The 14,282-nt window shown below is 45.6% G+C and overlaps 1 protein-coding gene across 3 annotated transcripts in view; it reads right to left on the bottom strand.

Annotated features, from left to right (window-relative positions):
* CAPN3 (calpain 3) overlaps window positions 1-14,282 on the bottom strand; it is a 268,573-nt gene that overhangs the window by 155,707 nt on the left and 98,584 nt on the right. For all 3 annotated transcript variants that reach the window (XM_082275014.1, XM_082275015.1, XM_082275017.1), the window contains exons 2-4: window positions 14,187-14,256; window positions 7,806-7,924; window positions 3,565-3,698 (exon numbers count right to left, since the gene is read on the bottom strand). In XM_082275014.1, coding sequence (XP_082131140.1) covers window positions 3,565-3,698; window positions 7,806-7,924; window positions 14,187-14,256 — 323 coding nt within the window. The remainder of the gene's footprint in view (window positions 1-3,564; window positions 3,699-7,805; window positions 7,925-14,186; window positions 14,257-14,282) is intronic.

The raw sequence follows: 14,282 nt of genomic DNA, 5'->3' as shown, positions 1-14,282 counted from the left end.
GACTGTGCGAGCAGCAGCAGGCCATAGTGGAGTTTCAGCTGCAGCACGCACGCGTGAGTCGCTCTGCGGAACAGCACCACTTCACCACCAATAACTGGGCCTCCATGCGAGACCTGTGTGCCTTGTTGCGCTGTTTTGAGTACTCCACCAACATGGCCAGTGGCAATGACGCCGTTCTCAGCTTAACTATCCCACTTCTATGCCTCCTTGAAAAAACAATTCGGGCGATGATGGAAGAGGATGTGGCACAGGATGAGGAGGAGGAGGAGGATGAAGAGGTAACATTTCCAAGGCTTTCAGGGCAGTCATTCGCAAGGGGCTCCGAGGGTGGGTTCCTGCACACGCAAACGCCAGGGACGCAATTGTCCAGCAGGGGCACAGTTCTGGAGGATGAGGAGGATGAGGAGGAGGAGGAGCTGGAGGAGGAGATGGAACCATGTTCACAGCAGGGTGGCACCCAGGCCAGCTCATGGCCATCACTGGTGCGTGGCTGGGGGGATACAGAGGACACGGACCATACACCTCCCACAGAGGACAGCCTTTCGTTGCCTCTGGGCAGCCTGGCACACATGAGCGATTACATGCTGCAGTGTCTCCACAACGACCGCCGAGTTGCCCACATTCTAACTTGTGCTGATTACTGGGTGGCCACGCTGCTGGATCCCCGTTACAAGGACAACGTACCGTCCTTAATTCACTCACTGGAGCGCGATCGCAAGATGCGCGAGTACAAGCGCACGCTGGTAGAAGCCATGCTGCTGGCATTCCCATCTGACAGCGGGGCCACAGTGGAAGCACAAGGCAGAGGAGGAGGAGGAGGAGGTCGCCAACGCAACCAGGGCACCGCCAGCACCTCAGAAGGCAGGGTTAGCATGGCCGAAATGTGGAAAAGCTTTGTCAGCACGCCACAACAAACAGCAGCACCAGCAGCTCAGGTGGAACGTCTTAGCAGGAGGCAGCATTTTACCAACATGGTGGAGCAGTATGTGTGCACACGCCTACATGTAGTGAATGACGGGTCTGCCCCCTTCAACTTCTGGGTCTCCAAATTGGGCACATGGCCTGAGCTTGCCCTTTACGCCTTGGAGGTGCTGGCGTGCCCTGCAGCCAGTGTATTATCTGAACGGGTATTTAGCACGGCTGGGGGCGTTATAACAGACAAGCGCAGCCGCCTGTCCAGAGACAATGTGGACAAGCTCACGTTCATTAAAATGAACCAGGCATGGATCCCACGGGACTTTTCCGTACCTTATGCAGAATAGCAATGGATACCGACCTTACCCACCCATTGTTCCATTTTTGCTCTTTCTCACTCTTTTGGGGTGTACCCTCATTTAAAATTTGTGAAAAGAAGCAGTGTTGGCTACCTCGTCCTCCTCCTCAGGGCCAGATTAATGTAGGGTCTATTGGAGCTGCAGCTCCAGGCCCCTACCTTTTATATAGGCCCCGGGTTGGCCATATTCACTGTTACCGCTCTTCTGTCACTTGTAAACACAGAAGTCTGGCTTCTATGCTCGCTTCCCCAGGCAGCACCCTCAGAACCTCCCCACACAGCGTGAAGGCCGGACAAGGAGGGACAGTTGGCGATGCATGGATGTGTTTATGGGCTTCAGAGACAGCATCCCATGTTGAATTAGGCATGCATGGCTGCACCCTTCCTCCTCTGGGTGCATGGCAAGGCACGGCCCTAAGGCCCTTCAAAATCCTCAGCACCAAGCCCATGATGCTGTTAATCCGGCCCTGGTCCTCCTCCACCGCCGCTTCCACCTACACCGCCCATAGGTGTGCGCAGCCTATTGCATTAAGGTGTGCACCCCAAAGTTGAAATACACATGCATGTGTTTGCCAGCAGGGAGAGTAATGTATCGGGGCCATGTACCTGTAGGCAAGGAGAAATAGAGCAGAGCAGGTCCCAGGGAGATCTTTCCCATCTCCTCACTGGCAATGCTATGTGCCCTAGGTGATTAGGGTGTGCCCAGGCACACCCAGCACACCCTGTGCGCACGCCTATGTCACCGCCACATCCACCACCACCTCAACCTCCCTCCTACTCCATATGGGCCTCGTCCTTCAGAGATGAAGAAGAACATTGTTTTATTTTTCTGTTTTTTTTTGTTGTTTTAAGTTATTTCCCTATCCACATTTGTTTGCAGAGCACTTGCCATGCTCTTAATTACGTTTTGCTGCCATTTGCAGCACTCTAGCCCTTTCCTTTGGTGTTTTAGAGCCATTTTAGTGCCTTAAAGTTCGGGTCCCCATTGACTTCAATGGGGTTCGGTGTCCGGGAAAAGTTCGGTAAAAGTCCGGGACACGGACCCGGACTTTTTTTTAAAGTTCGGCCGAACCCGTCGAACACGGACATCTAGGTGTCCGCTCAACCCTAGTCCCTAATAAAGCTTGTATGAGAAGTTTTCATTCTCCCTGATCTTCTGTCTGGACAATGCTGATTGGCCCCGTGCTGATCACATGCACTCTCCAAAGAAAAAGAAAACTCTCTAGCAATACACACCAAACTGAGCATGTGCAGCCTGACTCATAATGCTATGTTCTATCATGAGATGGGTTGAAGTCAGTTCTTTAACATTAATGGACATTAATGGATATAATGGACATTATATGATTGCACTTTATTATATGCACTTTAATATATATGAATTTTGTATTTATTGATCACACTATGCACTTTATTATGTATGAATTTTGCAATTTTTTACCATACTATGCACGGATTTATTTAATAATATTCACCATTATATATATTTTTATATACCTGCTAGTGCTGCCTTTTGATTGATTTTACTATGTGCAAATTGTTTGACCTCTCTGGCATCACTAAGAGTCGCACCTCTTTCCCCTTTTGAACCTCCGTGGTATGTTGTGCAATAGTATTTTGGGACTGATGCCATTCAGGTGATCCAAATATACTTTTTGCTACAGAGCCACTAGCTAGATGTTTGTACATAATGTGATGATCTTATTATTGAGGAAACATTGTCTAGAAAGAGAGAGAGAGATAAAACAAAGTGAAAAGTTACTGAAACTGTCAACCGATGGATGAAAAACGGGCAAATGGAACACGCATGTTAAGGGCCCCTAAAACTAAAAAAAATAATATAATCACATAATTAAAATGTCCACCTATATACACTTCATTGTACCAAGTTGACACTAATTAGACGTGTCAAAATATAAACCATTTTATAATCCATTAAGCCCTATGTGTTAATGGCATAAGGGGTTAATTTTTCTACTTGCTCTGGTCCTGCCCATAGATACAGACTTGCTGGAAGTAAATAGTACAGTCCGGATCCATCAAAATGCTTGCACTGGCAGCTTGCTCAGCCTCTCAGCGACACTAAGAGAGCCTGTGCCAGCCACTTCTGCCCCCTCACCAGACCAGCACTCCAGGGAGTGCTGGAAGGGCAGAGCAGATGCTCTCTACTCACTGAAGACTGAGAACCGATCGCTCAGGTTCTCAGTATTAGAAACAGCGGGGACAGATGCAGCATCAGGTCTATGCTACATCCACCCAGTTAAGCATACTTCTTTTTTAAAGGTACTCACTTTGCATACGCTTTTTCCAGCAGTGCACTCCAGAACTCATTTCGTTGAGAAGACTTGGTGAATACTAACTGATTGTTAAATGTCGGCAGGCAGTCATCAATTACCACATCAATCCAGTCTCCATAGCGCCAAAACTACAAGAAAACAAGCAAAACATACTGTAGATACACTTACTGTATTTTAAAGCTTATTCAAACTCTTTTATTTCCATTTGTGTAAAAGCACATCTTGAGGGCTCCCCAATACCACCCTCATTTTCAGTCCTGGTTTAAAGACAAGTTATCTCAACCTTGTGGCAAAATATGAAGAGGCTGGCTCTGTGCAGGCCAGCCAAGTTCCTCCAACCCAAACTCGCTCATCCATGCCTTTATGGACCTTGCTTTGTGCACCGGTCCAAATCATTTGGTGCTGGGGGGATTATGGTGTGGGATTGTTTTTAAGGGATTGGACTTGGCCCCTTAGTTCCAGTGAAGGGAACTTATAAGGCGTCAGCATACTGAGACATTTTGGACAATTTCATGCTCCTAACTTTGTGGGAACAGTTTGGGGATGGCCCCTTCCTGTTCCAACATGACTGCGCACCAGTGCACAAACAAGGTCCATAAAGACATGAATGGGTGACTTTGGGGTGGAGGAACGTGAATGGCCTGCACAGAGCACTGACCTCAACTCAAAAGAACACCTTTGGGATGGATTCGAGCGGAGACCGCGGGCCAGGCCATCTTACCAACATCAGTGCCTGACCTCACATATGTGTTTCTGGAAGAATGGCCAAACATTGCCATAGACACACTCCTAAACCTTATAGACAGCCTTCCCAGAAGAGTTAAAGCTGTTTTAGCAGCAAAGGGTGGGCCAACTCAATATTGAACCCTATGGACTAAGACTGGGATGCCATGTGTTAGATGGACTAATAAATGAATATTAAAGTGATTGTAAAGGTAAATTAGAAAGAAAAAAACTGTCTATACTGTACTTACCTGCTCTGTGCAATGGAATTGCACAGAGCAGGTAAGTGAACTCCCTCTTTTTGGGTTCTCCGCCGGTGCTACTGGCTCCTTTCCTCTGTCCAGTGCCTTCATAGGAAGTTGCTTTCCATGGGGGCACTCGTGTGTGCTCACACCCGAGCCCTGCTGCTGTATCCATTGACACAGACAGCAGGACTGGGCCGGTGCCCTGATCCCTAGTCACTGGCTTTGATTGAGAGTACTGGGAGCCGATGGCTCTTGGTACGCCAGGAAAGCCAGCGAGACCTGGGAGAACGCATGCCAGGCGCTGGATTGAATGAGGGCTCAGGTAAAAAAAAAGTGTGGGTGAGAAGAAATGCTGACACCTAAACATTTTTTACCTTAATGCAAAGAATGCATTAAGGTAAAAAATGTTTCGGCTTTACCACCACTTTAAATGGACTTTACATATGTATCTATCAAAGTAAAGCCTTACTGCAGCTAACACTTTTTAAGCAGTTATAGAAACAGTTTTTTTCTGGTGCCAACATGGCAGCATACAGTACATGTGGTACTATTCCCACTTCCACCTACAGGACCAGTGCAAAGCTATAACCTGTTTACACCTACACAACACGGCAGCATACATATGGTAGCTTACTCAATTTCTTATATAATAGGATTTACTTAAAGTGTTTGTAAACCCTTACATATACCTAGTGAAATGATTGTCTTCGGGAAATACACAGAGATGAAACAAATCCTTCTACATACGTTGTACCTGTTTGTCTGTATCTTTCTCTTTTCTACATCTGTTCTCTTCTCTGTGTCTGTTCAGAATTTATAAAGCTTGTCTGAGCTGTCAGAAAAAAGTGGGCGGTGTGATGAAGTTACACTCTGCAAATCTCAGTGAGGAGAGCTCTGAGAGCTGATTGGATTAAAGGGACACCCCCCCTTCACACAGGAACAGAGCTGAGGCTCTCAATCATCTGGAGGTCCCTCCCCTGTCACCATTTTTCTCTTGCTGTCAGGAAAACTTGTCCGAAGTGATTCATACTGATAGCAGAGGAATGAAGCAGCAGACACATCAGTGCTCTTAATTGAGACAAGTACCCACTATGGAGCGATACACATATGCTTTGTTCATAATTAAAGTCTGAGGATTTCAAACACTTTAAGCTTCCCACACTGGTAGCTAGTTGTTGGTCTACCACATGTATGCTGCCAGGTTGGCACCACGAAAATGGAAAATTTTATTAAATACCTACCTTATTTTTCCTTTCCTGCCAGCAATCCATGGTGGAATAATAAATCCACCCAGTTTGTTCCTAGCTTGGTAAAGGGAATGGGCTGCTGTGTGGATGTGAACACTGTGGGCAGAAGGAATACTACCTCATGTAAGTTGCCATTGATTGGCACTAGTACGGGAAAATTAAAGTAGATGTTTGAGACAATTTTCCATTTTCTCCTGTTGGAATGAAAGTTTTAAGCAAATTATTATTAGATGACCATTGTAAGCACCCTGTCAGTATTAAATTGTTTGTCCCAACCCTCAAACAGCCACTTTTTCTGGACAGCTTGGTCTGTTAGGAAAAGCTGAAAAAACAGACTTACTGGCAAGATCACTAGGTGAAAAGAAGCCTCAAAGTTGTAGTAAAGTCTCTTTTTGGACTTGTACCCACAGGTAAGCCTATAATAAGGCTTACTTATAGGTACATTAAATACCTCCTAAACATGCACTGTTTAGGAGATATTCCCAATGGATGAAGCCAGTAACGTCACCGATGCATGTGCTCTGAAGGTCCAGCATACCATGAGCTCTGTGCTGCAGCCGATGGCTCCCGCGTGCATGGAGGTTTTCGTTCTAAGATAAGTATTTCAAAATGTGCTAGTATGCGATGCATAGTAGCACATTATGCCATTGCCTTTGCAGGGGATTTTATTTTTTATTTTGCCAGCCACAGTTTACTACCACTGTAAGAAGAAAAAATAATACAACCCCCACATCAAAGGACTGGTAAGCTAAAATATATTTAAGTTTTTGCTTTTGGGTTTAGATACGCTTTGAGCTCTGGGCTTTTGCTATTCTGTAATTTTATTTATTTATTTGAGACAGATACAGTATCTCACAAAAGTGAGTACACTCCCCGCTTTTTTGTAAAGCTCTGTGATGTCGTCATGGAGGAGTGGAAGAGAACTCCAGTGGCAACCTGTGAAGCTCTGGTGAACTCCATGCCCAAGAGCGTTAAGGCAGTGCTGGAAAATAATGGTGGCCACACAAAATATTGACACTTTGGGCCCAATTTAGACATTTTCACTTAGGGGTGTACTCACTTTTGTTGCCAGTGGTTTAGACATTAATGTCTGTGTGTTGAGTTATTTTGAGGGGGCAGCAAATTTACACTGTTATACAAGCTGTACACTCACCACTGTAGCAAAGTGTCATTTCTTCAGTGTTGTCACATGAAAAGATATAATATATTTACAAAAATGTGAGGGGATGTGTGTGAACCCCGACCCAGGGGTCGTGAGCCTGGACGCCGACACTTTCTTACCGCTACTGCTTCCTTTCTACTACCTATTTCTTCCCCCGTCTTTCATCCTCTCCTTCTCTCTCCTCTATCTCTATATCTCCTTCTCTCTCTTTCCTTTCTTAGGTTTGAACTGTTTGACATAATGCTATGGGTGTTAACGGACCACGGTTGGTCCTCAGTTTATAATTACCATGGCCTCTACCTCTACCAGGCATGCAGGTAGCATCCCTGTGGAATCGCAGATGGTGGACGCCTCCCCGGTTAGTCGTGGTGTAATGGGTTGGGGGTTGGGGGGCAGCTCTCCCCCTCGGGGCACAGTTAGTTTCCGCGGGGCCCCGGAGGGGGGGTGGCAGGGCCTGGGCCGGCCAATGTTGATGTAGTTGGCACGGGGGGGGGCTACACTTTTTTGCTAATGTTTATAATACTGTTCATCTATTTTAACTTCCATGTCAGCTGTTTGACTGGCTCCTTTTTGTTCTTTTGTTCCATGGTCATGGACTGATTGTATCTTTGTACCTTTGTGAAAATGAATACAAAAAAAGACATTGAAATCTAAAAAAATGTGAGGGGTGTACTCACTTTTGTGAGAGACTGTATGTCCTGTGATTGGAACAATGATTTCATGTATGGTTTGATGTGTGACAACCAGGTACCAACTCATTGCTGATGGTAGCTGGTCACCATTGATAATTATGTTTTACATTTACTGATTTTATCTTCACATATAAAATTTGAGGCTTGTAAAAAAAAATATTATTACCTGAAAATGAAATATCCCAGCATAGTTTTCAGTGAAGTTCTGTTCTGGAGGTATGACACGGAAAAGTAACTTTTCATTAAGGGTTAGACAAGCAATGGCAGCCAAAAACCAGCAGTCACCTATAGGGAAAAATAAGAACGGTTAGATGACTGCTCTTCCCTTCTTTATCCTGTATATACCAACAGTTACTTGTTGTTTAATCCATGACTGTATCATTCGACAGCAGCACATACTCAACTTCCACCTATTAAGATGACATTTGTGTGTGTTGTGGACTGCACAACACCGTCTTGGTTAACATATTCACATTACGTTAAACATGCTCACGCTGTGTCCAGGCTGTCACTCATAATCTGTAATATGAGGCATGGTAGGTTACAGGTGTCCAGTCACTGCAAATAGAAATCCCTGCCAGCGAAGCCACTAAAGCCAGCCATCGCACACATTCTCTGCATCTTGACAGCCCAATATATAAAGCCTCTCAGCGATCCCGAGTAACAGTATGTCCAACCATCTGATGTAAGGATAGGAAAGATTACTTTACTTGCTGCATGTGTCCTGTACTGACAGCTTTCACCTCCTATGATAGATGACAGTTTAATGCTTATCGGTGTATAGAAGACATAATTGTAGTAGCAAATTTGTTTTCTTTTTTTAATGCAACGGTTTTCTTTTCCTGTGTGACTTGAAATAGAACTTTTTTTTTTTTTCATTTAGGATAGAGTAAGGAAGGATTATGACCCCTGTTAGAGTTAATTTTTGCCCTCTTTGTCCCAATAGACAGATTTACAGATGTCCCAGAGCCCAAACAGGAAGTGGGAGTAAATCCCTGCAAATTAAGGAAATCTCTTGGGGACCCTCAAGCAATTAGAACTAGTGTCCCCCTTGGAAGATTTCCCCACTATAACTTTTGTGGGGACAACCCAAAATGTGGGATTTTCTTTTACTTTCACTTTCAATGATAAAAAGTGAACAGGGCAAATAGAGAAAGTAAATCTCCCTAACGAGGACAGCAAAAAAAACGGACTGACTGGTGTTCTAATCCCTCTCCACTCTATCCAAAACAAAAAATAAAAAAATGTAGTTTTTCTTTAAAGCCAAACTCCAGGATATTAGCAACCTATCTCTAACTATCTGCTGGTATGACAAAAAACAAACTATAAACATGCCCATTTTGTTTAAAGGGATAGTATACCTTTATCAAAAACTTCTTATGCAGCCAGAGGCATAACTAGAACCTTTAGGGCCCTGGTGCAAGAACCCCCCCTTCCATCGGGGCACGGATTCCAATTCTGGAGGGCGTCCGTGGACATCCTCCCAGAACCCTGCCTCTCGTGTACCCCTTGGGGTGCACATCCAGCTAAATACAGATCACGGTAAAGGGCCATTCGCATCGGTCTTTACCATGTGATCAGCTGATCACATGTAAACAGACTTGACGGTTATCGGCAGTCCTTTCCTCCCACGCTGTGTCTTTGTGAGGAAAGGAGAGCCGTTGACCGAGAAGACTGTCAGTACATTGTTTACACTGATAATCAGGGCACTTATCATCATTGCCCTGATTAACAGTGCTCATTAATGCTGCCTATCAGTGCCACCTATCAGTGCTCATCAATGCTGCCTATCAGTGTCCATCAGTGCTGCCTATCAGTGCCATCTATCAGTGCTCATCAATGTCGCCTATCAGTGCCACCTATCAGTGCTCATCAATGCTGCCTATCAGTGTCCATCAGTGCTGCCTATCAGTGCCCATCAGTGCTCATCAATGCCGCCTATCAGTGACACTTATCAGTGCTCATTAATGCAGCCAATCTGTGCACATCAGTGCCACTTATCAGTGTTCATCAATGCTGCCTATCAGTGCCACCTATCAATGCCTCCTAAGCAGGACTCAGAGCTGAAAGTGTCTCTCTCATACATCCTAGAGACTGCACTGACAGTTTGAACCTATACATAATATTACAGTTGGTAAACAAGATTTTTGTATAATGAGGTTTGGTCAACTTATAACATTTGGAGAGATTTACAAAAAACTCCTTAACTGGTTCAAAAATGACAGTAATGATAAAGAGTCTATTACCAGATTTCTCCTAGTAGAATAAAAATTAGCACAAGGGAAACATCAAATTAACTGTAAGTTACGCCCCTTGTGCTGATTTTTATGCTTTTTTTTTAAAGCTTAGACTAAATTAAAAAACCACTGCCCCTGAACATCAGTGGGGGGGTGGGGGGGGGGTGGGGGGCTTAACAAAACACTGCCACTGACCATCACTGGGGGAGGCTTAACTAAACACTGCCACTGACCATCACTGGGGGGAGGCTTAACAAAGTACTGCCACTGACCATCCCTGGGGGGGGGGGGGGGTTTAGCAAAGCACTGCCACTGACAATCACTGGGGGGAGGCTCACAAAGCACTGCCAAAGACCATCACTGGGGGGGGGGGGGTTAACAAAGCACTGCCACTGACCATCACTGGGGGGAGGCTTAACAAAGTACTGCCACTGACCATCACTGGGGGGGGGGGGGGTTAACAAAGCACTGCCACTGACCATCACTGGGGGAGGCTTAACAAAGCACTGCCGCTGACCATCACTGGGGGGGGAGGCTTAACAAAACACTGCCACTGACCATCACTGGGTGGAGGCTTAACAAAGCACTGCCACTGACCATCACTGGGGGGAGGCTTAACAAAACACTGTCACTGACCATCACTGGGGGGAGGCTTAGCAAAGCACTGCCACTGACCATGACTGGGGGAAGGATTAACAAAGCACTGCCACTGACCATCACTGGGGGGAAGCTTAACAAAGCACTGCCACTGACCATCACTGGGGGGAGGCTTAACAAAGCACTGCCACTCACCATCACGGGGTGGGGGGGTTAACAAGGCACTGCCACTGACCATCACTGGGGGGGGGGGTTAACAAAGCACTGCCACTGACCATTACTGGGGAGGAGAGTAATCAAAGCACTGCCACTGACCATCACTGGGGGGAGGCTTAACAAAGCACTGCCACTGACCATCACTGGGGGGAGGCTTAAAAAAAAAAATACTGCCACTGACCGTCACTGGAGGAGGTTTAAAAAACTCTGACACTGACCATCACTTTGGGGAGGCTTAACAAAACACTGCTGCTGACAATTACTGGGGGGAGCTTAAAAAACACTGCCATTGACCTCCACCACTTGAGGGACTTCCACTGACTACCAATTGGATTGGGCTTAAAAACACTGCCACTGAGCACCACTAGGGAAGAGGGGGCACAAAACTAAACTGACCACCACTTGGAGGGGGAGGTAAGCACTAGCAGTGATAACCAGGGGGAAGGGGGGTGGGATTACCAGTGGGGGGGATTAAACCCTATCACTGATCACCAGTGCGGGGGGTTAAATTCTAACACTGAGGGGTTGAAGGGGGTTATAAATAATGGCACTAATCACCAATACATTGAGGGTGTGAAGGGGTTAAAAACACTAATTACCATTGTGGGAAGAGTGTAAAAAAACCTGCAATGACCACCAATGCCACCATGTGGGGAGTTCAGGTTAAAAACTTTGCAGTAACCACCAATGCATTGGGAAGGGGATGGTGTGTATTAAAACACTGCCACTAACCACTGAGGGAAGTGGGGGGGAGGAGGAGTTAAATAGCTCTGTGGAACATCCGCTTTAAGTGCTCCTGACCCCCTGACATGCCACATTTGGCATGTCATTTTTTTTTGGGGGGGGAGGGGGTACTGCGTTTTAACAGGTCCCCGCTCCCACTTCCTCTCCGGCCTAGGCAGCTCGAGCAGAAGTTCTCCTCTCTTGCTCCGTCCCTGCAATCTTTTGGGACACGTCACAGGTCCCAGAAGACTGCCCGGTCACTAAGAAAGCGCAGCATGAATTGCGCATGTGCAGTGCGCACCCGGCTGTAAAGCCGCAAGCCTTCACAGCTGGGTGCCCGCACTTGTGATGTCGGCGCTGTGGGGAGAAGAGGGAGAGAACCGAGGCTCCGCCCACCGCATCGCTGGATAGTGGGACAGGTGAGTGTGTGTTTATTAAAAGTCAGCAGATACATTTTTTTGTAGCTGCTGACTTTAACCACTTAAGCCCCGGAAGATTTTACCCCCTTCCTGACCAGGGGGTATTTTGCGATTCGGCACTGCGTGACTTTAACGGACAATTGCGCGGTCGTGCGACGCTGTACCTAAACGAATTTGGCGTCCTTTTTTTCCCACAAACAGAGCTTTCTTTTGGTGGTATTTGATCACCTGTGCGATTTTTTGATCATGCGCTATAAACAAAAAAAGAGCGTACATTTTGCAAAAATAGCAATATTTTTCACTTTTTTTTATATGAAATTCCCCCAAAAAGAAATGTAAAAATCAAAATTTTTTAACATTTTCGGCCAATTTGTTTTATGCTACCTATGTTTGGTAAAAAAAATCACAAAAAGCGTATTTTGATTGGTTTGCTTAAAAGTTATCGCGTTTATTAACAAAGGGAAAGATTTTTGTCATTTTTGTTGTTTTTTTTTTAACGCGTAATGGCGGCGATCTGCGATTTTTTCTGCTGTACTGCGACATTGCGGCGGACAGATCGGACCCTTGACTGACATTTTTGACACTTTTGAGGTTACCAGTGACATTACTGCAGTAATCAGTGCTATATATATATGCACTGTTACTGCAAAAATACACTGGTAGTGAAGGGGTTAACTTTATTTGAGAGGGAGGGGCTGTGTGTGTCCCTAGGGGCGTGCTTTCTACTGTGATTGGCTGTGGCTTGAGCTGTAAGGACACTGATCAACGGATCTACATAGTAGATCCGTGTGATCAGTGTCTTTACATCGAGGAGAATGACAGGCAGCTTGTTTACACAAGCTGCCTGACTTTCTCCCTCTCCCCCGCCGATCGCAGAGTGGCCGGCGGACATCGGGTCCGCCGGTCACACGCGCGGGGGTTCCGTGATCACGCGGGAGCGGGAGCGCGCCTCCAGGGGCGCGCGCTTGCTCCCTAGACCCTCACAAGCAAGCGACGTAGCCCTACGTCACTTTGCCTGTGAGGGGCTGACCGCCGACGTAGATAGTCGTGCGGCGGTCGGCAAGTGGTTAAATAAACACAAAAACGGCTGGAACTCTGCTTTATTGCACTGCTATTGTGCTCCCCTTGGGAAGGGGCTGCAGTTGAGGACCCCTTTTATTTTCAAATTGACCACCACTGTTTTAGATATACTTTAATTCAAACCAAGGAGAAAACCAGCACTTATATGAACTTAGCAAAAATAAAAAGGAGTTGCGCTAATGAGTATAAATCACAGACCAACAATTTTAAAAAAAGCACTTGCACTTTTTTATTGCAGCAGGCAGCTCATATATTTAATTAATTTAATTAATATATCATATTTATCACTATTTATTTACCATAAACGCAAGGTTCACCAGTCTTATAAATCATAACAGTTCACATATGTTCAATTGCTTGAAGATGCAGGCATGTAAGATAACAACATAAGAACTGGTGAAAGTCCACAATAAGATACTTGAAAGCATAGGCATGCACACTTTGTAGGTTATCCACCCAGGTGTTTACTCAGCTCAAACAAGTGTGAGTTCCCAATCACCACAAACTGCTTCTTACCAGATAATGGTGGGATTAACGCAGCAAGTGGTTAAGGACCACTACAGCCTTTCTCCCGAACTATGCAGCTCCAGAGGCTTCCAATCCAATTGTTATGGGTAATTGTAAGGTGGTAGGCACAGACTCCCCTCTGAATCCCATTAGATGATACAAGCAAACATGTAAAGTAAGGCTGTGGAGTACTGGAGGCTTTCGGCAGTGTTCCTTCAGTGTACAACCAAAAAGCCCCCCTTGAAGACGTCGTAATGACAAAACGCGTCGGAAGGAGCTAGCCAAGCGTCACTACGTCACACCCGGAAGTCCGAGGTCGGCCATCTTTTTGGTTGTACACAGAAGGAACACTGCCGAAAGCCTCCGGTACTCCACAGCCTTACTTTTTTGCTCTTTTTCCAACATACCAGTGTTTGGAGTTTGCTGCTTGGGACTAACAGGGGTGCAGGGTATTTTTGCATTTTATTTGTTTTACATATATGAACTTGTTGTAGCAGATGTCACCTGCATCATAAATATTAAAATCCACAAAATGACATCATACATGTTGGAAATGCAAAGAGGTGACAGGTCCTCTACAGCATTTAGTGAATTAGTGGTCATCTCTCTGCTCTACCTTCCTGTAAGAGTGCTCTCTTTGTTAAACTCTCAGCAGTGTGCAGAGCAACAGAGCGCTAATGGGCTCTGGAAGCTAAAATTCATTGGTCTTTTTTTTCAATGTTGCAAAGATAATAAATGTAAAATATACAGTAAATATGCCAGTCTTACCTAAATCTCCTTGACAGATATCTGTTCTGTTTGCCCCTCCAATAATAAACTGAGGATTTTCACATATTTCCTGCATGAGAAATAAAATATATGAAC

Source organism: Pelophylax lessonae (assembly GCF_965119305.1).
Source record: "Pelophylax lessonae genome assembly, chromosome: 13".
NCBI classification, from domain to species: domain Eukaryota; kingdom Metazoa; phylum Chordata; class Amphibia; order Anura; family Ranidae; genus Pelophylax; species Pelophylax lessonae.
This window is presented reverse-complemented; position numbering and strand designations above follow the sequence as displayed.